This window comes from Gorilla gorilla, chromosome 21, assembly GCF_029281585.2.
Source record: "Gorilla gorilla gorilla isolate KB3781 chromosome 21, NHGRI_mGorGor1-v2.1_pri, whole genome shotgun sequence".
Classification (NCBI taxonomy): Eukaryota; Metazoa; Chordata; class Mammalia; order Primates; family Hominidae; genus Gorilla; species Gorilla gorilla.
The window spans coordinates 63,781,843-63,809,443 of NC_073245.2; the positions used below are offsets into that span (position 1 = coordinate 63,781,843).

The 27,601-nt window shown below is 47.9% G+C and overlaps 1 protein-coding gene across 2 annotated transcripts in view; it reads right to left on the reverse strand.

The window, feature by feature from the left end:
* NFATC2 (nuclear factor of activated T cells 2) overlaps positions 1–27,263 on the reverse strand; it is a 155,835-nt gene extending 128,572 nt beyond the window's left edge. For both annotated transcript variants that reach the window (XM_019017571.4, XM_063702282.1), the window contains exons 1-3: positions 26,913–27,263; positions 7,558–8,587; positions 1,262–1,433 (exon numbers count right to left, since the gene is read on the reverse strand). In XM_019017571.4, the coding sequence (XP_018873116.1) occupies positions 1,262–1,433; positions 7,558–8,587; positions 26,913–27,042 (1,332 nt within the window). In that variant the 5' untranslated portion in view covers positions 27,043–27,263. The remainder of the gene's footprint in view (positions 1–1,261; positions 1,434–7,557; positions 8,588–26,912) is intronic.
* Between the last annotated feature and the right edge of the window lie 338 nt (positions 27,264–27,601).

A 27,601-nucleotide genomic window follows, 5' to 3' on the forward strand; every position in this document is an offset into this window, starting at 1 on the left:
AGTTCAGAATGTCTACCACATCCAGTATATATCATCACGATGTCAGAATGCAGTTGACAACTACTAGACAGGCAACACAACAGGAAAATGGGACTCATGGTCAAGAACCAAAACTCAATGAATAGAAACAGATTCCAAGATGGCTATGGTGTCTGATTTAAAAAAAAAAAAAAAAGCAATTGTCAGGACTTACAAGTTCTTAATATTATCATAGATGTCCTTAATCAGAGGTACACACCCAAAGCACCTGTGGAGATTTGGGGAGTTTGCTGTTTTTCATTTGTTTGTTTATTTACCTGGGCTTTACTCATGTTATATAGTTTCTAATTTAGTTTCAGAATGCCCAACAATCTGAATTTTTAAGAACCACCCTAGAGGTTCTGATGCACACTATAGATTAAGAACCAGGTTTTATCATATTAATAGGATACTTCTACTTTAAGGCAAATACCAAAAAAAGTTATATTAATTTAAATGTATTAAAGGTTCTAGTTAATTGACTTGTTAGTGGGCACCAGTCAGTTGTTCCTGGTTAACCAGATTATACAATTAAGAATATTTCAACTCCAATTATTTTGGGGAAAAATAGGCACACTTCTCTACTTATTTTGAAAAAAAAAATCTGAGGTTAAATCAAAAGCTACAGACACACAAAAAAGCTACTGATTAAGAAAAAAACTAAAGGAAATGCTCATGGCAAAATGTAAACTTAAAAAATCAGAGTACAATCTACATGTTCACTATAGAATTAAGAATAGAAATATATGGTAACAGAGGCTAGCATGTTTGTGAATAGAAAAAAGAAAGGCAATATATCAAAATACTAATATAGCTATTTTAGGTAGTTTGATAATGTATAGTTTTAATTTTTATTACTTTTCTATATTTTACAAAAATTACCATTTTTTTCTTAATGAACTCTTCATCTGAAACTTAAGATGATGGTTTCAGAAACCTTCTGTCAACACACAAACCTCTGCAAAACTCTAGCAGTTTCTCCATCAGAAAGAGAAGGGAAGAAGCATCCGGGCACATGAATATCATTTCTATCCTTATCCTGCTCAAGAAGACTTTCTCTTCTGGCTTATGAGTAGCTGGATTAGCTTCTAATGCTAATTTAATCTCATATTTCTCATTCCTCAAAGGAGTAAGAGGCTGAGACACATACCTCACCTTAACAAGCAACAAACAGTGGGTCAGCAGAAGTGAATCTCTTAGTGACAAACACCACACACAAAAGGAAGAGCATTCAAGTCCATACCTGAACCACAGGGTGGCCTCCAGTTGGAGCTTTGACAGCCCCTCGGCTGCCTTCTGTCTCATAGTGGGCGCGGTGATGTGGCTTGGGCTGCACCTCGATCCGCAGCTCATAAGAGCCTGACTGACTGGACAGCGGCCACTCAAGTGGAGGGAGGGATGCAGTCACTGGGATGCTAAAGGAGAAAATAAAATCAGCCATGTGTGCAATAAACCAGAATTAGTCAACTTGTACAATAATTGTAAACAGCCCCTTTTCTGAAAATCATGGATACAGTCATGTATTGCTCAACAATGAGGATACGTTCTGGGAAATGCACCATTATGTGAACATCAGAGTGCACTTACACAAACCAAGATGGCACAGCCTACTACATACCTACACTATATGGTATAGTGGCTCCTAGGCTACAAACCTGTATAGCATGTGACTGTACTGAATACTGTAGGCAATGGTAACACAATGGGAAGTATTTGTGTATCTAAACTTATCTAAACACAGAAAAGGTACACTAAAAATACAGTATTATGGCTGGGTGTGGTGGCTCACGACTTAATCCCAGCACTTTGGGAAGACAACATGGGTGTATCACTTAAGCCCAAGAATTTGAGGACAGCCTGGGCAACACGGAGAGACCCTGTCTCTACTAAAAATACAAAAAAAATCAGCCAAGCAATGTGGTGCATGCCTATAGTCCCAGCTACCTGGGACGCTGAGGTGGGAAGATCATCTGAGCCCAGGAGGTCAAGGTTGCAATGAGCTGTGATTGCACCACTGCACTCCAGACTGAGGGACCAGAGTGAGACCCTGTCTCAAAAAAAAAAAGAAACAAAACAAAACCAAAAAACAACACAAGGCTGGGTGCAGTGGCTCATGCCTGTAATCCCAACACTATGGGAGGCTGAGGTGGGCAGATCACTGGAGGCCAGGAGTTCGAGACCAGCCTGGCCAACATGGTGAAACCCTGTCTCTACTAAAAATACAAAAATTAGCTGGGCTTGGTGGCGCATGCCTGTAATTCTAGCTACTCAGGAGGCTGAGGCACGAGAATCACTTGAACTTGGGAGGTGGACGTTGCAGTCAGCTGAAATTGCGCCACTGCACTTTAGCCTGGGTAACAGAGAGACTCTGTCTCAAAAAAAAAAAAAAAACATAAACAAAACAGTATTATAATCTTACGGGACCACCCCCACATATGGGGTCCATCACTAACCAAAATGTGATCATGGGGGGCATGACTGTATGTGAACAAAATGCTGAGGCAGCACATATTTCTTAGACATGACAGGTAGAACTGTTCACAGGGTAGAGATCTTCCTCTTTGCTTTCTCTTCCACCTTGATAAAGACAGTGTGAGCAACTTCTCAATTAATGAAGCTTATGTTAGTTCTAGCATATTTCTAACTGATGTCCCTTCTTTTCCCCTGGGAATTTTGAAAAGCATCACTATGGATTTATGTCACCATGTCCTGAGTTTTCACATATGGCAGAAATCATTCATCAGAGTATTTTTTCCCAGTTAGCTCAGGGCTGCTAGGAGCTGACACTATCAGCTGGGCTTGGTTAAGCACTTGCAATAAAGCCAATTCTATGTCTTCTCTATCACAGCAGTACCAAGGGGAGCCCAGGGGGTAACACCTCCATAAACTTCATCTGTGCCAGAGTCCAACTTAAACATTTCATCTCACTTATAATCATATCCTCCCTGTGCAAGCAAATCTTCTCCCCTTCTTTCCAACCACATTGCCTCCTGAAATCCCTCTTACCCTGCAGTCTTTTTTTTTTTTTGAAGTTTCATATTCTTTAATTGTGAAATATCTAAAATGGATTCAAATGGACTAACATTATCAAATAATCATTCACATCTAACCATATGATTTCCATACAGTTTGATACAATGATAAAAAGAAAACAAAAATTACAATGAAATAGAGTTGACTTTAAAGAATATTTAACTACTAATTCATTTATTGACTACTGCAAATTTTTCACTCTCTAGGGCTATGACATGAACCATGAAGTATATTTTTAATTTTTTCTTTTTTTAAAATATGGGGTCTTGCTGTTATCCAGTCTGGAGTACAGTGGTGCAATCACAGCTTACTGTAGCCTCAAACTCCTGGGCTCAAACTATCCTCCTGCTTCAGCCTCCTCAGTAGCTGGGAACACAGGTGTATGCAACCAGGCCTAGCTAAGTTTAAACATTTTGTGGGGGGGCCAGCTGGGATTACAGGTGTGAGCCACTGTGCCTGGCCACTCTGCAGTCTTAGGGTATCCAAAGTGCCTTTATTTTACCTTAGTTACAGTGCCAACATGCTTTCAAGCTTCTGCTGCAACCAACGAGCCACACGTGTCAAACACTTTTACCCATATATGTACACAAGTGAAAAGTTTTTAAAGGTTTACAGACTATGACTCCTTAAAAAACCACTTTAGCCCTGTATTAATATGCTTTAAAGCACCAAAAATTTTGTGAGAAGAAAATTCAGCGGCATATCCCCAGGTTTCAATTTATACTTTTGTTTGGTTCCGAAGTAGGTATTTGATGCTGAAATACAATCTGAAGAAGTAGAGCATGCCTGTAATCCCAGCACTTATGGGAGGCTGAAGCGGGTGGATCATGAAGTCAGGAGATCAAGACCAGCCTGGCCAACATGGTGAAACCCCGCTTCTACTAAAAATACAAAAAAAAAAAAAAAATTAGCCAGGCATAGTGGTGTGTGCCTGTAGTCCCAGCTACTCAGGAGGCTGAGGCAGGAGAATCACTTGAACCCAGGAGGCGGAGGTTGCAGTGAGCCGAGATCACGCTACTGTACTCCAGCCTTGGCGACAGAGCGAGACTCCATCTCAAAACAAAAAAGACCGGGCGCGGTGGCTCACACCTGTAATCCTAGCACTTTGGGAGGCCAATGCAGGCAGATGACGAGGTCAAGAGTTTGAGACCAGCCTGACCAACATGGTGAAACCCCATCTCTACTAAAAAAAAAAAAAAAAAAAAAAAACCGGGTGTGGTGGCAGGTGCCTGTAATCCCAGCTACTCAGGAGGCTGAAGCAGGAGAATCACTTGAACCCAGGAGGCAGAGGTTGCAGTGAGCTGAGATCGCACCACTGTATTCCAGCCTGGGCGACAGAGCAAGACTCCGTCTAAAAAAAAAAAAAAAAAGAACAAAAAAGAAGTAGAGCATCAGAGCCAGCGTGAAATTCTGATTTGAATTCCAGCCCTCTGCTGAGTTGCCTGTATAACCTGAGATCAATGTTATCAAGAGACTTCCCTGATGCCCCATCCTCTCAACTTTATAGAAGATTCTTGCAAAGACCACATCGGCTGGCACAGATTGGTACTTGTGAGGAACTAAAGGACTCTGACACTCAAAACCTCTCTGATCAACCTGCCTAATGGAGAGGAAAGGATTTTGTAAACAAAGTGTCCGATAAATGTATCATAATCATATTTTATAGCAGTGTCCCTCCCTATTCTCAACCACTAAATAAAATCATGGTTTGGAGACTGACCTGTCTACGTAGCACAAAGAACAAGGAGTTAAGAATCCCAGATTCTAATTTTCAACGTAGTCATTAACTAGCTGGTGATCATGGGGCTTGTCACTTCACCTCTCTGAGCCCAAATTTCTCAATCTGTACCAGGAGTTAGTCTTGATCAGGATTTTTTTTTTTTTTACAGTCCATTTCCGTGTGGTATGGGGGGGGGGGCGGTGTCTAGTTTGCACCTGTCTCCCCAGTGAGTAGCATAGTGCCTGGCTGCATTTCATGAAAGAATGAAGGAAAAGTGAATGAAGGGTAAAAAGAGAAGGAAAGCAGGAAGGAAAGAAAAAGGGAAAAAGAAGAAAAGGATGTTTCCTTTTTATTTATTTTTATTTATTTATTTTTTTTTTGAGACAATTTTACTCTTGTTGCCCAGACTGGAGTGCAATGGCACCATCTCAGCTCACTGCAACCTCCGCCTCCTGGGTTCAAGTGATTCTCCTGCCTCAGCCTCCCGAGTAGCTGGGATTACAGGCATGCAACACCACACCCGGCTAATTTTGTATTTTGAGTAGAGACAGGGTTTCTCCATGTTGGTCAGGCTTGTCTCAAACTCCCGACCTCAGGTGATCCGCCCGCCTCTGCCTCCCAAAGTGCTGGGATTACAGGCATGAACCACTGTGCCTGGCAGCATTTTCTAAGATAGCCCTATGAAACTTCAGTCACCAAACTCAGAACTCTGTAGCCAAATGGCCTTTGAAATCACCGCATATTCTGTCCACATTGAAGTCTCTGAGAAGGCCTGCACACAGGCACCTACTTAACTCTCTTACACCCAGAAACTCCTTTTTTTAAAGATACAACAACTGACATACTGTAGCCCTGGTGTTCTCAGAACCTGCTGTGGAGGAAATGCCAGGCTGGATGCTCCCTGCAGTCCATTTTCATCTGGTATGGGGGTGAACAAGGCCCAGCAGGCAGGGCCCGAGGCCACCCTCAACCCCACAGCAATCAAAAGAGCTCTACCTTTATCTATTTAGGTACTCGATTTTTTATTTTTTTTATTTTTATTTTTGAGGTGGAGTCTCACTCTGTCACGAAGGCTAGAGTGCAGTGGCATGATCTTGGCTCACTGCAACCTCCGCCTCCCAGGTTCAAGTAATTCTCCCGCCTCAGCCTCCCGAGTAGCTGGGATTACAGGCATGCACCACCACACCCAGCTATTTTTTGTATTTTTAATAGAGATGGGGTTTCGCCATGTTGGCCAGGCTGGTCTTGAATTTGCTACCTCAGGTGATTCGCCCACCTCGGCCTCCCAAAGTGCTGGGATTACAGGCGTAAGCCACCGCACCCGGCCTATTTGGGGACTCAATTTAATATTGGGGATAAAAGGCTTCCATTTGCTAAAATAAAAAATAACCTGAAAACCACAGGGATCGTGGTAATAGCATGAGTCTTCCAATTCCTCATGTAGGAGAACAGATAGGATAATCTCTGGCCTTAGCCCTCATGTACCTCCTTTGTCATTTCATCAAAATGAAGATAAAAAATAATACAAACCAAGTTTCTGTGAGAATCAAATGAAATAACATACATAGAGAGTGCAATTCATCCTCTGTATCCATCGGTTCTGTGTCCTCAGATTGAAAACATTCAGGAAAAAAATTCCATAAAGTTCCAAAAAGCAAAATTTGAATTTTCCATGCTGTAGTTTCTACTTTGAGTCCATGTGGTGTGCAGGCATTGTATTAGGTATTCTAAGGTATGATCATCTAGAGATGATGTAATGTATATGGGAGGATGTGCATAGGTTATATGCAAATACTATACCATTTTACATAAGGGACCTGAGCATCCTCAGATTTTGGTATCCCAGGATATCACTGCACAGGCTCTATACTAAGAGATTGACATATATCATCTCATCTAATCCATTTTTTAAAAACACAAGGTAGGTTCTATTATTTTCTCACAGGGAATAAACCAAGACCACAAAGGTGCTCAGTACAAATGCGGGGCGGGGGGGTCGGGGAGGGGGAAGCTCTTGATTGATTAGTGATGTCTGCGCTAGGCACGGCTTCATAAAGGTGCCCAATGAGAAAGAGGGTGCTGACTGATTAGCAACGTCTTTCACAAGCACAGCAGCAGAAAGGCAGCAGCAGAAAGGCAGCACCAGAGATGCCCGTGTTCACTCAGGTAGTGAGTGGCGGAGGCAGGACTCAAAGTGAGCCTTAAGAGACTCCAAAGCCAACGTGCTATTCTGCTATCTACATACATCTCTTCAGCTTCCCAAGACTTTAAGCTCCTTGGCTCACACATTTTTTTTAGGGCCTCCATATAACTGGAGCACACAGCAGATGCTAACAAACATCAGTTCCTCTTATAATGAGACAGATTTTACATATTAAGGCTTGCTTTGTGCCTACCAGAATGTCAGCTCCATGAAGGCAGAAATTTTTGCCTGTTTAGTTCACCACTGTCTGTTACTTATGTAACAGAATCTGCCACCTAGATGTTTGAAAAACACTTTTTGAATAAACCAGGTGCCATATGAGCAATTACATTTATCATGACTGCATCCTCATAGCCACCTGGTGAGTCAGGTACACGAATTATACCCATTTTACAGATGAGAAAAACCTGGCCCGGGGAATTTAACTTCCGTCTCAGGGTCTCGCAACCAGCAAGGGGCCAAGCCAAGATTTAAATCCATTTAAAGTCAGTCTTAAACCTGACTCTGAATCCCATGCTCATAACCAGAAAACCATCTCTTAAAACTAAACCACAGAATCAATCATTTTCAAAGCCCTGCTCACCTGCAGATGGGAATGGCAGGCACCAGCGGCTTGGGCCAAGTGGGCGGAACCAGCAGGATGGATTCTGGAGCCGAGTTTCTCCTCTCCCCCTGCTCGCAGGGCCCCAGGAACTCCACGGCCGGGTAGATGTGGCGAGGCAGGCCGGCCTTGGATGGGGCGGCAGACACCGGCGAGGGGTCAGGGCTGGTCTTCCACATCTTGGGGGGGATCCCACAAGGCGAGTCCGTGGCGAGGCTGTTCAGGGCATCCATGATCACTGCAGAGCCAGCCACAGGGGGGTACCCAGCCGGGGTGCCGTGGTCCTGGGGTGCCACGTGAGATGAGGGCTGCGGCGAGGGGCTCCGGGAGCGCTGGGGTGAGGCTCCGGGCGGCAGGGCAACCAAGGCCTCGGCGCACGAATGCCTCCGCTTGGCACCAGGCGATGAGGAGCGGGAGGCCGGACGGGGCACGGGCGAGTGGCGGCCCAGGCAGCTGTCCTCGGCGAGGCTGGTTCGAGGTGACATTATTGGCGAGGTTCTGGGGGAATAATGAGCAGGGATGTTTTGAAACTGCGGACACAGGTCGTCGGGCCCGCCGTTATTGGGCGAGACGCAGGGCGAGGTGTAGGGGGAGAAGGTGTCAGAAATGAAGCTGGCAGAGGAGCCGCTGCTAGCGGGGCTCAAGCAAAGCGGCTCGCGGTAGCCCTCGAAGCCGGGCACAGGCAGGGTGAACCTCGGGCTGGCGGCCACCCCGGCCAGGGGCGGCTGCTCCACCAGGAGGCCCGCGTCTCTCATGCGGAGGGGCCCCACTGCCTGGATCAGTTCGTGGGACGGAGTGATCTCGATCCGAGGGCTCAGGCCCGAGGCCCCTGCTGGCTTGGCCGCGCTCAGAAACTTCTGCGGCCCTACCCTATCCGGCTCTCCGAATCGGCCGGGGGGCTCGCCAGAGAGACTAGCAAGGGGGCTGTATGGCTTGAGGCCATAGTCCAGGACATCATCGGGGTATGCGGGTCCGGAGGGTGGGCTGGCGACCTTATGTGCATTCGGCTCTTCTGGAAAGAGAAGGGGGAAGGGGGGGGGGGGTCTTTTTAAGCCTCAAAAACAGAACTCCCGGTGCAGAGCAATCACAGGCTGGATTTTGTCTCACGTCGTTTATTTTTTTCAAATTCCCACCATGCCAAACCCCAAGCTAGAAGCTCCGTCCCTCACCAGAAGAAAACTGAGGCCACTTTGTCCCAGGTCCCTGGAGAAGACAGGTCGAAGCAGAATGAGCTCTGGAAGACCCCTGGGCTAAGGGCCTCCAAACTTGGCTTTAAATGAAACCCTTCGGAGAAGCGCACTTTATCTCACAACCCCATTCACACCACCATATACACCCACAAGTGAAACAAAAGCCTCCCGAGTCAATACTTACCCCTGCTACATGACACCCTCAGACCCTCCCTCCTGCCTGAGTGATTTTGCTTCACGACCCATTAGACGGATCCTGGGTGATTTTGCTTCGCTGGTCACGACCCATTAGACGGATCCCCTAACCCACGGGCGTGGTGGGTCATGACCCCTAGTTTGAAAAGCACCGATCTAGGGCCTATGGCAGCACTCTACACACATGACGTGGACGCAGGACACAGAGGGAGGCTGCGCAGACTCTGCAGCCCACAGTGCCCTGGGCTTGAATCCCAGATTTCACACCAAGTACAAGAAGTGGCTTCATTCAGATCCAGGGCTCCTGACTCATGTCTCGTCTGTGTCATTTTACAAATGAGGAAACTGAGGCCCAGAGCGGGGAAAAGGCCCACCGAAAGATACGGAATTAGCAGGCATAAAAATACCACAGGCAAGCCACTTGCCCCCCAACAGGCAGGGTCACTGCTACAGAGGTTACCTGACACCCAAACTATTAAACCCAATGGATGCAGGCCGGGAGTGATGGCTCACACCTGGAATCCCTGCACTTTGGGAGGCTGAGGCGGGCAGATCACTTGGGGTGAGGAGTTTGAGACCAGCCTGGCCAACATGGTGAAACCCCATCTCTACTAAAAATACAAAAATTAGCCAGGCATGGTGTCACAGGCCTGTAATCCCAGCTACTCAGGAGGCTGAGGCACAAGAATCGCTTGAAACCAGGAGGTGGAGGTTTCAATGAGCCAAGACTGTGCCACTGCATGCCGGCCTGGGTGACAGAGTGAGACTCTGTCTCAGAAGTAAAATAAAATACACTAAAATAAAGATAAAACCAATGACTACAAAATGACCTAACTTCCTTTATTAGCGGCTGCCTAGCCCAGGCTCCTGCTGCCACCTCGAAAGGCCCTACTGCTGCAGAATGCTGTTCAAGTAGAATGTTCTATGTCAGCCACCCAAGGACACTGCCACCCATCACCTCACACTGTCATTTAATTCTCAGCCTGACCCTCTTCTAGCAGACACCCTGCCTCACTGCATCCTGTACAGGTCCAGGCACATGGGGCTGCTTGGGAAATTCCCGTGGAGTTAGTGCCACCCACCCACCCCTCACAGCAACTCCACCTCCAAGGCCCCCCACCTCATCAGAGGCTCCTCCAACCTCCCCGCCAGCTCATGGGGCGGCCTGGACTCCTTACTCTGATGCCTCACATCTGATCCATCATCAGCCCTGACTGCTCCACTGTCAGGACAGAAACTAGATTCCCAGGTCTCCCCATTCCATCGCATCCACCCTGGTCCAAGCCACCATCCTCTCGCATGGGGACTACTGCAGTCATCTCCTCCCTGGCCTCCCCACTTCCTCTGTGGCTCTGTCAGTCTGTTCGTCACACAGCAGCCTTTAAAATGTCCATTCTCAAAACCTACTATAAAGGCTTCTGGACACTTCAGATGGAACCTAAAGTCACTAACGCAGCATGTGCCCCGGCCTGCCACCCACCCCCACCACTCCCCACTTCTCCCCAAGCTGAGTCAGCAACAACCCCTCCAACATCTTCGCCGTGCTTAAGCAGCTCCTGCCTCAGACGCCTTGGGTTCCCTCTGCCTGGAAACCCTCCCCGCGAGATCCTCCCACTTCCCCTGGTTCCTTCCTGCATCTGCTCAGCCAGCACCTCCTGAGATCGACCCATCAAAAAGATCACCTCCATCCCTTTTCCCTGCCATCTTTTCTCCACTGACACCTGCTAACAGCTCCCATCGCACCAGGTATCTGTTTAGGGAATCTCATTCTGCCAAACCAGGTGCAGGCAAACCACAGCCCATGGGCCAAATGCGGCCCATGGGTTGTGTTTGTAAATAGTTTTATGACAACACAGCCAGCCTATTTATTGACACAGGGTGAACAAAGCAAGCTACAGCTTGCTCCTATACTACAACAGCAGAGTTGGTAGTTTGGGAACCGAATGGCCCCCAAAGCCTGAAATATTTACTCCTTGGCCCTTTAGGGAACTTTACAACCCCACACTCAACCCAGAGCTCCGTCAGTGTTGGGCCCGTGTCACTGTGGCCCAGCATTGTCTGCCAAGCACCTACCACAGGGCCTGGCACTTGCAAGCCCCCATAAACATTTGCCGAGTGGCTGAGAGAATAAGTAAATATAAGAACCATGTCCAGGGGCCTGCCAGCCAGAAACAAGACCTCTTCCTGCTTTGGGGGACCCCAGGTGGCCACCTCAGTGAGCCTCAACCTCCTTGTTCCCTTTCTGGGCTATCCTAGAGGAAATACTGTCCAGTTTAGCCGAGCTGATCTCTTAGGGTCCATATGGTACCCCTACTTCCAAAATGGCTCCCCACAGCTCTTAGGTAAAAATAAATGACCCCTGCCAGGCAGCCTGGCTGGGCCCTGCCTGCCCATCTACCCTCGCCTGCATTCACTCTCTCCCCTCCCTCTCTCTGAACTCCAGCCAAAGGGGAGTGTGGTGATTTTTGTTTTGTTTTTGAGGTCTTACTCAGCTGCCCAGGTTGAAGTGCTGTGGCACAATAACAGCTCATTGCAGCCTCCACCTCCCAGGCTTAAGCGATCCTCCCACCTCAGCCTCCCAAGTAGCTGGGACTACCAGTGCACACCACCGGGCTCAGCTAATTTTTTTTTTATTTTTAGTAGAGATGAGGTCTCACTATGTTGCCCAGGCTGGTCTCAAATTCCTGAGCTCAAGTGATCCTCCCACTTCAGCCTTGCAAATTGTTGTGATTACAGATGAGAGCCACCATGCCTGGCAAAGGGGAGTTTTTAAAAGCATCAAGCTCCTTCCTGCCCCAGGACCTTGGTACTTGCTGCTCCCCCTGCCTCAACAGCTCCTCCCCTACCCATTGCCTGGCCCCCTTCTCCACAGGACTAAAGCCTACTCATGCCCATGAGCTTGGCTTAAGTACTGCACGCTTCTAGAAGGACCCCTGACCACTTGACTAGCTCAGGCCCCACTCTCAGGCCCCTGCTGTGTTCTGTGCACATCTCACCATAACGACTGAGGAACTGTGGAGTGCTCCGTTTCCCTCAACCTCCAGTCTGCCCCTCCCTCGACCTCAAGATCCACCCCCACCAATCAGCAAATGCCATGAGGACTCTTGCTCTGCCATGCCCCTAAGCACTTGGAATGGTCCTGCCACTAAACAGGCCCTCAGAAAGGATGTGTTGGCTGAATGAATTAGGCAAGCTCAGAAAAGTCTACCTGGAATAAACTATTACTCAAAGATGCTAATATCCAAACCAAAAGATAGAAGGCTATAACTCTAGAGAGGGTCATTTTGTAATATCCATGAAAATTCCAAACACACGTGCCCCTGGAACCACATGTGCCCTCGGAACCAAGCAATGCTACTTTTAGAAATTCATCCTGAGCCAGTCATGGTGGCTCACGCCTGGAATCCCAACCGTTTGGGAGACAGAGGTAGGAAGATTGCTTGAGGTCAGGAGTTTAAGACCAGCCTGGGCAACGTAGAGACCCCATCTCTAAAATAAAAATTTTTTTTTTCATTAGCTGGGCATGGTGACACCTACCTGTAGTCCCAGCTACTGGAGAAGCTGAGGTGGGAGGATCACGGCTGTAGTGAGCCATGATCGCACCACCACCTCCCAGCTTGGGTGACAGGATGAGACCCTGTCTCAAAAAAAAAAAAAAAAAAATTCTTCCTGCATATATACTCTCACCTGTGCAAAATGACCTGTGTATGCTTAAGATTCATTACTACAACCCTGACTGTAATCCCAAAAGACTGGAAGCAACCCAAAGCCCATCTAATGGGGATGAATTAATTCTGGCTCATTCATATGATGGGATACAGTATAGCTACAAAAAGGCCTGAAGAAGTTCTTTATGCATTGACATGGAATGACCACTGAGATTTAGTATTAGAGAAAAGCAAGCTGTATAGTGTGCACAGCATAAAAAGTGAGAGGATGTACACACACACACAGAGATGTACAATGTACACAGACAGATGTACACACAGATGTATACAGATTACACATACACATATATACACAGATGTACAGATGTACACGCACAGACAGATGTACACACACATACGTACACACACAGACAGATGTACACGCACAGCTGAAGGATGCGCAGGCTTTCTCTGGAAGTCACAAGTAACAGTGACATCCTCCAGGGAGGGGAACTAAGGAATGGGAGGACAGTGGCATGGCAGAAAGGAGACTTCCTTTGATTGGTGTAATTGTGTAAGAAGATAAATGTAACTCCCAAAAGAAACATTTTTAATTTTATTTCATAGGTGGTAGGTGACATAGCATGATATACAGTAATGAAACCCTGTTTTACGAAGCAGGAAATGAAGAGTGCAGTCCTGCTCTGCCACTAAGTAGCAGCGTGACTTTGGAAAAGTCCCCCACCCACTGGAGGCCTCAACACCTTCTCATTTATAACTGAACAGCATTAAACTGAATCAGTTTCCTTGGTGGCTTCTGGCTCTGAAATCCTTTGATTTTTCTAGCTAGCATCTGTAAGGCCTGGAGTTCTTGTGAGGCTGTAGTTTAATGTAAATGTGTATTTGAATTCGCACATACACACACACACGCCTTCCTAGAAGGTAACAGAGCACAGAGTTTTAATCTAGGAAAAGAGGAATGTCAAACCCATGGCTGACAACATTCTGAGAATTCACTGCCCTTTGAACCAGAAAAACAAAACACAAAAAGTTTCTTAGCAAAAATTCCGGCCGGCCATATCAGAAAAACTGCACTGTATCTTATCAGAAACACACCCTTGGGGCTGATGTGCACAGTCCACAGAAACGCAGTCCTGAAAACACACAACACTCACACTCCCTAGGAGCTCTGAAAAACAGAAAGCTCCAGTGTGCTGAGCAAAAGTATTTAAAGCATTTACATTGGTTTTCATTAATCCAAGCGGCAGTTTTTTTTTTTTTTCCTCTTGACAAGACTTTAAATGTTTACCAGCAAGCAGGGAATATGAAGATAATTAATAATCATTTAATTCTCAGTCCCCTGGGTATCTGACAGTAAATTTCACAAATAGCACATCATTAAAATATTTCTCTAAGTTAGTGGCTGAGATTCGTCACTATTTCTCCTTAAACAACTGCCACGCTCGCAGGCGGCTTTCTTACAGTCATCACGATGCCCGCACGGCACTGGGTGAAGTTAGTTTCATCTCAGAACCACCAAATGTTCTCAGGAGGATTTCCAAAAAGCTTGCTTTTTTTTAACCACTTGCACGATCTTTGCTCTATCCATCTGCCACCAAAAAGTATTTACTTAATATTTCTAGTATTTAAATTCACTCACTTATTTTTTTTATTTTAAAAGGAAACTTTATACCACTACTGCAGATGGAAAATCAATGTCACCTCCATAAATAGAAGGTAGGGTAAAAATACAATAAAAATAAAACTTACTAAATTCAAGCAAGACACAGTGGCTGGGCAAAGGCTCTGAGTCTGAGGCTTTATACACCCCCGCCCCCGCCAATGCTTCTGCGGTATAACTCATATACACAGATGTCAGTGTTTTGAGTATAGAGTTTGATGAGTTTTGCCAAATGTCATACATTCTTGCTACCACCAACATAATCAAAATATGGAACATTTCCAAGACCCCAGAAAGTCAAGACCTAGGAACAGGGAAAGGGAGGAGCCAGTGTTAGAAAGAAAGGTGTCAATGGTACAGCAGTACCTCACTGAAGCGCTACTCCTTTTTTGTTTGTTTGTTTTTTGTTTTTTGAGACAGAGTCTTGCTCTGTTGCCAGGCTGGAGTACAGTGGTGCGATCTCGACTCACTGCAACCTCCGCCTCCCGGGTTCAAGCGATTTTCCTGCCTCAGCCTCCTGAGTAGCTGGGATTACAGGTGACCACTACCATGCCCGGCTAATTTTTTTGTATTTTCAGTAGAGACAGCATTTCACCATGTTGGTCAGGCTAGTCTCGAACTCCTGACCTCAAGTGATCCGCCCACCTCGGCCTGCCAAAGTACTGGGATTACAGGCATTAGCCACCATGCCTGGCCTGAAACTCCACTCCTTCTGACTAGTTCAAAGAGAAAATAGTGCTGAAAAATAGTTCTTAGCACATACAACATCCTCACTGGTGGACCACCTAAAATCCATTTCACCTACCATGGGAGGTACCTGGCCTGCATACGAAGCATCAGTACCAAAGGGAGGAAGAAGATAGAAGCAGGGATGGGGGATTCAGAGGTTGCTGCTCAAGGGCCTCTGTACCTCCATGTCACACATATGCTGTTCCCCTTACCCAGAACTCCCTTCCATACCTCCCGACCTTACATCTCCTAACAAGCCACTATTTATCCATCATGACTTGACCTGAGCCACCCCCTCCTGGAGGCCCTCCCTGTTTCCCCAGGCTGGATCAGGCAGCTCTTCTACACTCCCAGGTCCCACAGAGTCCCACACTGAAGTCTATCTATGGATTCACTCATCTGTCTACCCTCTAGACTCTGAGGTTCTTAGAGGCAGATAGGAGTCTTACATCAATAATTATTATGAAGATGATTATAATGCAGAAAAAGCAGCTAAAATATATTGAGAACTTACATGTTAGGCATTGTTATAAGCACATTACATGTAGTAAATTACTTGATCCTCACAGCCACCTACCCACTGGATGCCAATAGCAGCTGCCCTGTCCCTCTCCCCGTTGTGGCAACCAAAAATGTCTCCAGGCATCACCAAACATCTCCTGCCAGGCAGGCTCGCCCCCAGCTGAGAACCACGGCTCCTGGCTTTACAGCCAGGCATGGCACAGGAGGCCTGCGCACAGCCGAGGCCCAAAGACTGCTGGAAGCATCAACTCATGACTCACGCCCTCAACCTGAACTGATTCAGAAATGAGACATCTTCTCACTCTCAGCCCTGGCAGGTGACACTCATCTCTGTGGCAGACACCTGAAAGTTCTCATTCTTATCACCCCTCCTTTCATCAAGTTCCTGGGTGCTTACCCAATAGGTAGGCCCTGTGAATATGTGGAGAAATCTCTGGCCACTCCCAAAAACTACAGGACAAGATTGCTGGGGAGGCCAGTTCAGCCCTCCTCTTTGCCCCACCAAGCAAGAGCTCTACACTGAGATCCAGGTCTCAGTCAACAGAGGGTAGCACGGGGTTAGGGGACTCCAGATCCACTCCCACCCCCGGCTGTCAGACTTGGGGAAACTCCATGTCCTCATGTGTGACACGGGGTGATGACACTGGTGATGATACAAGCCTGTCAGTTTCCCTAACCTATGCAAAGCCCAAGACACACAGAATCAATACCCAGTAAATGGGGCCTACTGGATTATTATTGAAAGAACAATCTTTTCGGTGACAATTCTGCCCTTTCCCTGCTATAGTTACTCTATTTTACAACAACTTGAACGCACTAGTCCCCAACCCCTTCGAAAGCATTACGAAAAAAAGGAAGACATTTTTATAAAAATAAAATGGGTTGGTCAGCACTTTAGGAATTCTCTTTTTACCTCAGATTCTGCTGACCTTCAGAAAATGTGTGGAGGAGGTAAAACGTGCTTCCAACACCCTCTCCATTCCACACTTTGTAGTTTTCCTCCCCGGCTACCTGGGAGTGGATCAACTAAATCTTACTAAAGTGTTAGTGGGTCAGTGAGCTGCTTGTCATAATCAAAATACTAGCACATCTATACCACTTACTTTATATCGAGAACCACTGTACGCATCTAGTATATGTTCATATTTGTCTCACAACAACCCTATGAAGCAGCTGATATCATTTCCCCATTTTATATAGGGGGAAAATGAGGCTCAGAGAGGGTGAGTAATTTGCCCAAGGTCACACAGCTTCTAAGTAGCAGAGCCAAGATTCATTCTCAGGCAACCTGGCTCCTCCACCCCCCTAACCACTACTTTATCCTGCATCTCAGGAAAGAGGTGATTTCCTGGATGGCGACATCCTGACCTTGACACAGGGAAGCAAGGATCCCCCCCGGAAAAGAAATCACTCTGGGGGCCTCATCATTTCACTCGGGAGGTAGGCTGCCCCTGACAACTGAAGACACAGATTCCTTTCTTCGGGAATGTTCACAGTCTCTCCTTTTGCCCCAGGATTGAGTCAAAGATTATTTTAAAAATCCACTCAGGCCACACAGTGGTCCCCGCCAGCGCCTCTCCCCCTGGAAGCTCTGTGGGCATGTTGCTCACCCTCGCAGACGGACACACAGCCAAGTCTGAGGTGGCCGCTCGCTCAGCGCCAACCCGCCAGCCAACAGATCACTTTTGAAAAAAGGAACAGCAAGAGAACATCTTCTCTGCCTAGAACTGCAGGCGGGTGGAATTTTCGGGAAGCAGAATAGTATGACCAAAATAGAAACCCAGCTAGGGAACCTCGATATAAAGTGCCGTCCTTGGGGGGCACAGGGAGGGGCAGAGGCAAATGGAGCTTTCAGGCTTGAGTGGCTGGGAAGAGAGAAGCAGGGCCTGGCCTGGGGGCTGGATGCCCCTCCGATGGGCAGCAGGGCCACAGGGCTCCACTGATCCCTGGCCAAGCTGATCCGACCCACGGCTTGATGAGCTCACCCCAATGCCAAGGTGGTGTGAGTCCCAGGGCCTGGGTTTGGGACATCACAGTCTGTCGCCAAGGTAGCACTTAGGATGCCACAGCTGGACCGCAGATCTGTAGCCGGAGGAAAGGGGAGCAGACAGAGAGGCAAACCTCGCCTCCTGCCACTTGCCCCAACAACTCTCATAACTTCCTGCCCATCAGGGGCTGCAAAGAATCCCAAAACAGAGCAGGAAGGTGGACAGATTTTTCATCTGGCAGGTGTGCACAACCTAGAGAAAGAACCCCTTTGAAAAGCAATGGGTTGCCTCCAAATAACAAATCTGACACTCAGCAAACTTTCTGACAAGACCCCCTAGACCACTGCTGCCCACACCCCACCCGGTCACACACATACACCACCTAACAGTAAGTAGATTCTCAATCAATGAATCATGTGTATTAATGACCAGAGTCAGGTTGTCACGCCCTTCATTCAGAGGTGACACATACAGACACAGGCCTGAAAGTCGAGAAATTCCATCTGGATAAATCAGGTCCAGAAATGCCAAAAAGGAAAGGGAGGACATTTGCCATCCTGTCTCGTCCATGGAACTACTGGAAAAAGTCATCCTGAACGCGATGTCTTTGCTGACCTTGCCCCAGCTAAGACAGCTGTCTGCCTTCCCCAGACGGGGCCGAAAGAAGGACTCAGTGGTGCTTCCCAGGCAGGCTGCCGCAAGGCCAGGCGCCCAGGACACAGGACTGAGGTGATCCACAAGCAATGAGGCTTGCAGACTGGCTCTGGCATGACCGCTTGCAAAAACACACGCGCCCACACGCTGACACGTATTGCTTTTGGATAGGGGTGGAGAAATGTATGGAATCTGCAACCCGCAGGCCTCAAGGTCACCTTTTAGATGGGGGCAGCAGGGCCCAGGCATGCGGCACACACAAGGATTCATCTCCATCTTCAAATCTGGATGGGAAGAACTGTCTCTTGCTGGTTTCAAGCCATTTCCTGGGGCCCTCCTGCCTTGGAGAATTCCAGACATATTCCTATTTTTAGTCATTCTAATAGCTTATGTCCACTGTGCTGCAAGCTTTCACGTGTACGCTCTCCTGTTCTCTCTGCAGTTTACATCAACCCCTGGAGATAGCTACTCTGAACACCTCTGTGTTAGAGATGGGGAAATTGAGGCTTGGGGTGCAGTGAAATTCCCAAGACCACAAAAAGTCAGGGCAAAGCTTGCATTCAATTTCAGGGTGGGGGCTGCAGCGGGGGCCAGGGGGAGGGGCAGTGCACAGGGGGAAGGGCTGTACATGTGTAGCATGCACGTGTGTGTATACAGAATCTGCAGATTTCATCAGTTTTGTTTGTTTTTGAGACAGAGTCTCACTCTTGTAGCACAGGCTACAGTGCAGTGGCGCAATCTCAGCTCACTGCAACCTCTGCCTCCAGGGTTCAAGCAATTCTCCTGTCTCAGCCTCCCTAGTAGCTGGAATTACAGGTGCCTGCCACCATGCCCAGCTAATTTTTGTATTTTTAGTAGAGACAGGATTTCACCATGTTGCCCAGGCTGGTCTCGAACTCCTGACCTTAGGTGATCCACCCACCTCGGCCTCCCAGTGCTGGGATTAGAGGCGTGAGCCACTGAGCCCAGCCTTCATTAATTTTTAAAATATGCATCACTTACATGAAGTAAAATGCACAAATATTTCACATACATCTTGTGCCTTTGCATATATATACACACACTCGAACATTTCAAGTCCCCCAGAGGGTTCTCTGTGGCCCCCCTGAAGCCAGACACCCTCGCCCAGGAAGAACCACTCCCTGACTTTTCTCACCATATGCTGGGTTTGACTGTTCTCGAATGTCCCATAAATAAAATCATACAGGATGTATATGTCTCACTTATTTTGCTCAACAGAATGTCTGAGCTTCACCCATATTGTGTGCAGTAGTCCTTTCTTTTTTATTGCTGTGTACTATTTCATTGTCAAATCCACCACAATTTATCCAATCACCTTGCTGAACTCCCTCCGCTTTTAAAGCATTTGAGATTAAACTCGTGATTTAGCAAGGTCTGCGTCTAACAGAAGAGAGTTCAATGCATGACAGAGAACAGACCTCAGAGTGGCTTCCTCACCAAAAGGAGAAGGAAAGATTTGGTCAGAAGAGTTCCCCAGAAATAGACTTTAGATAATCCTCCTGCAACAGGACTCGCCAGGGCTAAACCCACCCACTCTGTCAAAGGCCTGCAGAAGATGACATGAGCAGGGGAACATCCCTTCTTTCCATCCTCTGCCCAACTTAGCAAACAGTCCCTCTCTCCGACCAGCCACCTCTGCGAGTTTGGTCTCTTATTGATCCCCACATCCCCTCGCACAGCCTGAAAGGCTGATTTCCATTTTTCTGTCAGCCAACTTAAAATCCAAGTGGAAACTTCCCCCTTGAAGACAGTGGGGCCTGTGTAACCCTTGGCCGGGGTCAGAGATTTAAAATTAATGCCTTCTTGACTGACAGCTTCTTTATTTATACTTTTCCCCAGGAGCTTTCATTTCAGTGCCATGTTCCCGGGGGTGGGCACACTTCATCAGTGGCCCCTGCCAACCCCCTGGTTATTAAGACATTCCTCCCTACTCCATGGCAACAGAGGTGATGTCACCCATTGCGGATTTTAGAACTGCAGCGCACCTTCTTAGGATTATACAGGTAAACAGCCCCTTTCCATACCCTTTAAAATAACTTTAGCAGGCATTTCAGACTTGGGTTTTTTTTTCCCCCTCATTTAACATTCTCACATTTGCAGGCATGCCCAAGCAGGTCTGTTTTGATAAGGACCTTCATAAATCCTGAGCTTTGCTGGCCACTTTCTTCCCTTCAGACCCAGCTGAAGAAATGCTCTTTTTCCAAAACCTCAGATTACAAGGTCGGGAGGGTCCCAAATACCAACCCAGGAAAAGCAATCTCCCCACTCTGCATGTGGCTTACAGTCTGCCTTTGGTATATTTCTTCCACAGAGGGAAAAAGCATTAAAGATTCAAGTGCAGGGCTTTAGATCCAAATGCCCAGGAGGCAGGCAGGACCATCCACCGGGATGGAGAAAGAAACAGAAAAATAGCAGAGCTCCCTGTCATTTCTCATTTCTACCTTAGCCAGGAGTTTTCCAATGAGTATAATCCCATTAGGACAGTAGCAAGATACAATTTCTAATTATATAAATATCAACTGTAAGAGATGAACGTGCACACATCCCACCGTACATGAGACACATCAGACAAAGTTAGAGACAGCAGCTCCATACGGTGTCCTGCTGCCCTCCAGGGCCACATCCTGGCTGTGAGATATAGTGCTGATGGCAGGGACCTAGAATGCTCAGTGCCCAAGTTCAAGGCCTGCCCTGCCACTTACCAATGCAAACTCTCAGCAAAGTTACCTTACCCCCAAGAGCCTGATCTCACTGGTCCAGGATGCAGCCTGAGAACTTCTAATGCAGCCAGGACTGAGAGCCCCTTGCCACTCATTCTACATTTTTCAAATGTATTTAACCTGCCACCTGATACGGCTGGAGAGCCTTGAGAACCAACCTGAATAACACTGCTTTAAAGTTTTAGGAGCCTCTACTCCCGATCAAAATCTATGCCACCAAAAGAACACAGGGGCTTGAATTTAGAAGCCAAGATGCCATGTGTTTCACAGGGAAGAGTGAGTGAGGCAACTTCATTTCCTCTGCCTCCCTGCAAGGCCGATGCTCAGTTCTAGCCCTCATTTCACCTTTCCAGCTGCACCTGGAGACGTTATTTGTCCAAAGCAGGCTTATTAAGGCCTGTCCTTAACTCAACACAGAAGGCAATGTCTCTGAATGTCACATGTGTTTAGTGAACCTGCTTGCTTAGTGTAGAACACTATTTTTAGCAAGCACCAAACACACACACACACACACACACACACACACACACAGATACTGTATCACAGCACCTCATTTGTCCCTATTTGTTTACCAGACTGTGACCCATATTGGCCTGGGGGCCAGGGGAGGCCAGACACCATATCTAATTTGTCCCTATGCCGCTACAGGGCCTGGCACAAAACCAGCATTCAGTGTGTTTGCTGAAAGAATGGGGTTTTAATTGTGCCCTGTGAATGGGTCGAGAGCAGGTGTTCCTACACTGAAGTGCCAGTAAAATTAGGGAATGGGACACAGAAGGGTCTGTGAGTGCTGAGAAATGACATCAAAAGCACGTGGGGGGATGTGAGAGGGAGTGGAGAGGGGAGGTGGGGATGTGTGGGTGGGGGGTGCAGGGGGTATGTGGTGAGGGGGCAGTGCCCAGGGGAAAGGGCTGCCCATGTGGAGCATGCACACGCATCGTGTGTGTGTCTATAGAATCTGCAGATTTCATCAGCTTTTTAAAGGGCTGTGACCTCAAAAGTGTAAGGATCACAGGAATAGACTCTATAAAACAACAAGCAGTGATCAGAAGGAACCAGTTTTCCTTTCTGAAAGGCCGAAGTTGGTATTAAATGCTTTAGCTTAGCAGAAATTGAAGGAGGGCTGCACCAGACTGTTAAGGCAAAGCAGATGTGAGCACTCCCCACATATCTGTCCCCAACACAGTAACTGGAGATCCGGCATCTCTGGAGGTGACCAGGGATTCCCAGTACCCACCTGTCTCTCTCAGTGTATTAAAAGTTGGGAGAAGTAAGAGTCCATTGTATTCACAAGCATGCATAAGGGAATTCAGCTTCTGAACTGTCTGCTGACAGCCAGCACATCTTCCCCTTCCAGGGTGGGATCAGTGGCCCCATCAGGACTCCCACATCCTTGCCCCCCCCGGGTCTTTCTGTCACTGTGTACTTGGTTGCCTCCTCCACTAGAAAGAAAATTAAGAGTCTTCTTTGCACATCTCTAGTGAATACATTTGAAACCTAGACAGATAAAATGGATAATTTCCCAGAAAGATAGAGTTTACAAAAATTGACTCCAGTAGAAATAGAAAGTGTAAAGAGACCAATTCCCACAGTATAGAGAAAGCCATCAAGAAACAACTCCACAAAGAAGCACCAGGTCCAGGCGGCTTCACAGAGGAATTCTATCACAGCTTTAGAGACCAGGGAGTCCCAGGGAGACAGAAATTATTCCTGAGCTTAGAAAAGGAAAGAAACCTGAACCTGATAGCACAAAAAATAGGCCAATATGAATATCACTCATGAATACTGAAAAATGCTTAAATATTATCTGATGCCACAACCACCTTAAGAAAATAATACACCAAGTGGAGTCCATACCAAGGATGTCTTCATATAAAGAAATCTAATAATGTATGCCAACACATTAATAGGTCTACGAAGAATAAGATCATATTTTTCCATAGATGCTAAAAAAGCCTTTGATATAATTCAACTCCCATTTGTAATAAAAACTCCTGGGGGAAAAAAGAAAGAACTAATACTTCCTTTACATAATTCATACACCTCAATTTTAAAGCCAACACTGGAGTCCTCCTCCAAGGCAAGGATGCCCACTGTCCTCACTATCATGTAACACTCTACTGGAGGTATTAGTTAATGCAATTAGACAAGAGAAAACAACAGAGGCACAATTAGAGGCAGTAGCTCACAGAGGGCAGGATCTGGGTCTCATTCCCCATTGTGACCCTAGGATCTAACACAGAGGGTGCTCAATAGCTGAATGAGTAAATAAACAATGGCTCATATTAATTGAACACCTCCATTAACAAAAGCAAGGGTTTACTAAACCACTAGTAACAGATCACATGCTGTGTTGATTTAAATGGGTTAACCTATTCAAGGCAGGTAACGGTCCTGTGAGTCAAGTGGTATTATTTCAACCATTTTACAGATAAGCAGACAGAGGTCCAGAGAGGCTAGATGACTTGCTCAAGATCACCTTGTTGGTAAACAAGGTTTTCAATTCCAGCCCTGCCATGGTCCCAGACACCTTGCTAACTGGTTTGCATGTGTCTCTCACCAAATGAGAGAACGAGGACCCTAACACAATAGTTCAGAACACATGGTATGGAGCAACACTGCCCATTTTGGGAAAATTACTTTACCTCTCTGTGCCTTAGCGTCCTCCTCCATAAAACAGGGGTGATAATAGTGCCTGCCTGCTAGGGTTGGAGTGGAATCACATGGGCTAATGAACGTCCACTACATGCTAAACTCCATAAAATGAGCATCCGACCTCCCCAAAATTCCCTAATTTACCTTCACCAATTCTATCAACAATGTCTGCCCCATTAGCAGTACCTTTCCTTCTTTGGTTTTTGCCAAGCTCGTGCCCAGAGTTAAGGGTAGAACTTTACATGCGTCACCAATATGTTGCCATCTGGGACAAAACCTAATAAAAAGATTAAGGCTAGTGTTCACCCCTGAGGAGTCCCACCATACAGAAGCAAAGAGAGGTGACTGCTATTAACATCTGGGTGACCCAGAGCCAGATGCACATCTGGGGCAGTTCATATTAGCCTCTCAAAGCTTACCATGTCCCTTCTCTTTTTTTGTCTGGTTTGTTGGTTTGAGACAGGGTTTCGCACTGTCCCATGGGCTGGAGTGCAGTGGCACGATCACGGCTCAGGGCAGCCTCGAACTCCTGGGGTTAAGAGAGTCTCCTACCTAAGCCTCCCGAGTAGCTGGGAAGCTGAGTCTACAGGCAAGTGCAACTAGGCTAGGCTAATTGTTTTATTTTTTTATTTTTATTAGAGATGAGGTCTTGCTATGTTGCCCCGGCTGGTCTTGAAGCCCTGGACTCAAGCAATCTTCCCACCTCGACTTCCCAAATTGTTGGGATTGCAGGCATGAGCCACCACTCCCGGCCACAGCATCCCTTCTCTTTCTGGGTGCTAACTCTTCTGTGCTGCCTACTTCTCAGCAAAGAGTAAGTGCTTTCCAGATTCTGGAGTATTACTCTGTACTCCTTAAGTGTGGGCTTCATGTAGTAACGCCTTCCAAAGAGTTTGAAGAAACTGAGAAAATCTACCTCTACTGGGTAATCAAGGTTAGCATTAATGATAAATGACATGGATAGTATACTTTTTTGTTGTTGTTTTTTGAGACAGAGTCTCACTCTTGTCGCCCAGGCTGGAGCGCAATGGTGCCACCTGCCTCACTGCAACCTCCGCCTACTGGGTTCAAGCAATTCTCCTGCGTCATCCTCCTGAGTTTCTGGAATTACAGTGCCTTCCACCATGCCTGGCTAATTTGTGTATTTTTAGTAGAGTTGGGGTTTCACCATGTTGGCCAGGCTGGTCTTGAACTCCTGACCTCAGGTGATCCGCCCGCCTCAGCCTCCCAAAGTGTTGGGATTACAGGCGTGAGCCACCACGCCTGGCTGGATAGTACATACTCTTGATACGATGTGATGAGAAGGGGGCTTTATCTTTGTGGGCTTCCTCCCGAAAACCTAGAGCCCTAGTCTAATGAAGGGACAGTCTACAATACAACCAACACTCCTCAAAACAGTGAAGGTCACATAAAACATTCCCAATCTGAATAAGGCATAAACCTCAGTTAATAATGTGTCAATATTGGTTTGTTGGTTACAATAAATGCACCATACTAATGTAAAACATTAATAACACGGGGAAACAGGGTATTGGGTATATGGGAACTCTCTGTGCTATCTTTGCAACTTTTCTGTAAATCTGAAACTGTTCCAAAAACTGAACTTTTTTTGTTTTGTTTTCTTTTTGAAAAAACAGATTCCAGGGCTTTCATTGTGGTCATTTAGATACCCATCTGGTGGCCACCAAGCAGCACTTGCCAAGAAAAACCATAAAAAGTACCTCCCTTCAGATTTGGCTTGGAAACTATTTCCCCGGAAATCCCCCCACCCCACCCGACAAGGAAAATAAAAGCTGATTACCAATCTGGGAGGGGTGTGAGTATTCGTTCCCTGAAAAACATGACTTTAATCTTAATGAACAGAAAGACCACGGATATTAGTGCGGATCGTTTGCAGATTCTTAATTGTATCTTTTCAAAGCAAAAGATGTCCTCCAGATTGCAACTCTAGAAGACGGGTCTCTTCTGTTGGCTAATTGTTTCCATCTCCAGCCAAGACACAAAATTATTACTAATGACCATCTCTGGGTATCCAAGGGAAGAGGATACCCAAAGCTAAAGCAAACCCCTCACCTAAGGTGGCCAGAGAGGACACCGATGGAAGCGAAAACTTCATTATCTGCCTAACACAGTGCTTGTGGGAAACATCAGGCCACCAAGCCTCCTTGACAGGCTTCCTCCACGAGCCAGTAAGCACAAGCCCTTCCTACGCACTAGCTGTAGGCAAGCCTAGAGTGCGTCTGGAAGCTACCAACAGGCCTGCCCCTGAGCCTTCAACAAGCATTGGCTCGGCTGGGCTGGGCTGTCAAAATCAGGAAGCCTGGCTGGGTTTTTTGTTTTTTCCAAGACAACCTGCTAACCAGAAATACACAGTGAGGTTGGGCGTGTGGCCGCTTCCCCCTCCTCCTCCTCCTCCTCCTCCTCCCTCTAACGAATGCTCCTGTTAAACACGTGAAGTGACAGATTAGCATTGGGCCCAGCCCGGGGAAGTCCCCAGCCCCCAGCAACTGAGGGCAGTTGGAGGCACAGAGTGACAAAGTTCAGGCAGAAAGAGCCTGTGTCCTTCTGAATCCATGCTGCAGCTGCCCCTCACCCCACCCCATCCCACCACATCCATTAGGACTAAGCGTAGAAGATCACTTAATATAGCTCAGACCAATCCTCTCGTGGGTGATAAGTGATGGGTTCAGCAGCAGAACCCAGGGAGGAAATGGGCCGGCCTTATAATACCAAAGGTTTTAACCCTCTCCAGCATCAGACAGACAACCTCTTCCTCAGTTTCAACACAAAGCCCCCGTCAACCACTGCTCACAGGGGGTGATGGGAGCTGCATGGCCTCACTTCAGTGCCTGGAGGGAAGGAGCGGCCTCCTACCCTTGATAACTGGGTTCAGCTGCAACCCCCTTCCTTCTCTTTTTTGCAACCCCTCCCTGCTAACTCCATTCTTTGCTTCCTCACCTCCTCCCTCCAAAGGCACAGAAATCACATCCCTTGCCCTTTGACAGCCCAGTCCCAGGCAAGAGGCCAGCAGACAGCACCCGCCCCCCCAGCCTTGGGACCTGCCTGCCACCTTTTGTTTTGCTGAGAGTGACCCTCAGGGAGCAGTCACGAGCAACCAGAAACTGGTGCCCCTAAGGGGCAAGAGGGAGCCGACCGCCCCCTAAGGGTGGCAGTGGCCACTGACGCCTCCCCTCCCTGGCACCTGGGTAGGGGCACCCTCCCTCCAGGCCCCTTAGGAAGGGGGACAGCTGGAGCCAAGAGGACTCCTGTGCCCAGTCCCCAGGCCTGAGCCCCTGGCGGGCTCAGGGGCCAGGCCAGGGGTAGCCTCCACCGACCTTCGTTCGGATTCAAATACTCATAGTCGAAGAGGATGGAGAAGTCAAGCTCGTCTTGGGGGCTGCCCCCAGGCTCGTGGCCTGGGGCGTCCCCGCCGTCGGGTTGGGGCTGCTGCTCGGGGGCGTTCATGGCGCGCAGGGCGGGAGGGCTGCGGGGCCGGGGGGCGAGGGCGGGCGCGGCTGGCTCTGGGACCCCTCGCAGTGAGGCTGGCGGAGGCGGTTCGAGCGGCGGGGTCCCTTTCCTCGTGGGGACGCACGCCGGGTCCGGGAACGGCGCGCCTGGCGCAGCGGGTCCTGGACGCGCCCCGGGAAGCTGAGCGGCGGCGGCGACGGCGGCGCGAGCTTCCTGCTCCGGAGGCACCTGTTGCAGCCCGGGGAGCGGCGGGGGTGGCGTGGAGGCGGGGACAGGGCGGCCAGGCCGGTGGGGGCGGGGCCGCCACCAGGGGACCGGAGGGGAGGGGTGCGCGGCCTGGGCTGGCCGGTGCCGGGAGGAAGGAGGCTGCCCGCGGACCTGACCACACTGTCCCGGGCCACCGCTGGGCGCTGGGGCGGCCGCTGTCTCCCACCCTCCACGGGTGAGTGCGACACGCCCTGCGCGAACCAGGGTCTAGACAAGAAAGCTGCCGCCACTAGAACTTTTGCCCTAAGGGACCCACTGGCCCCACACTTTTTCCTGCTTTTCTTCTCCA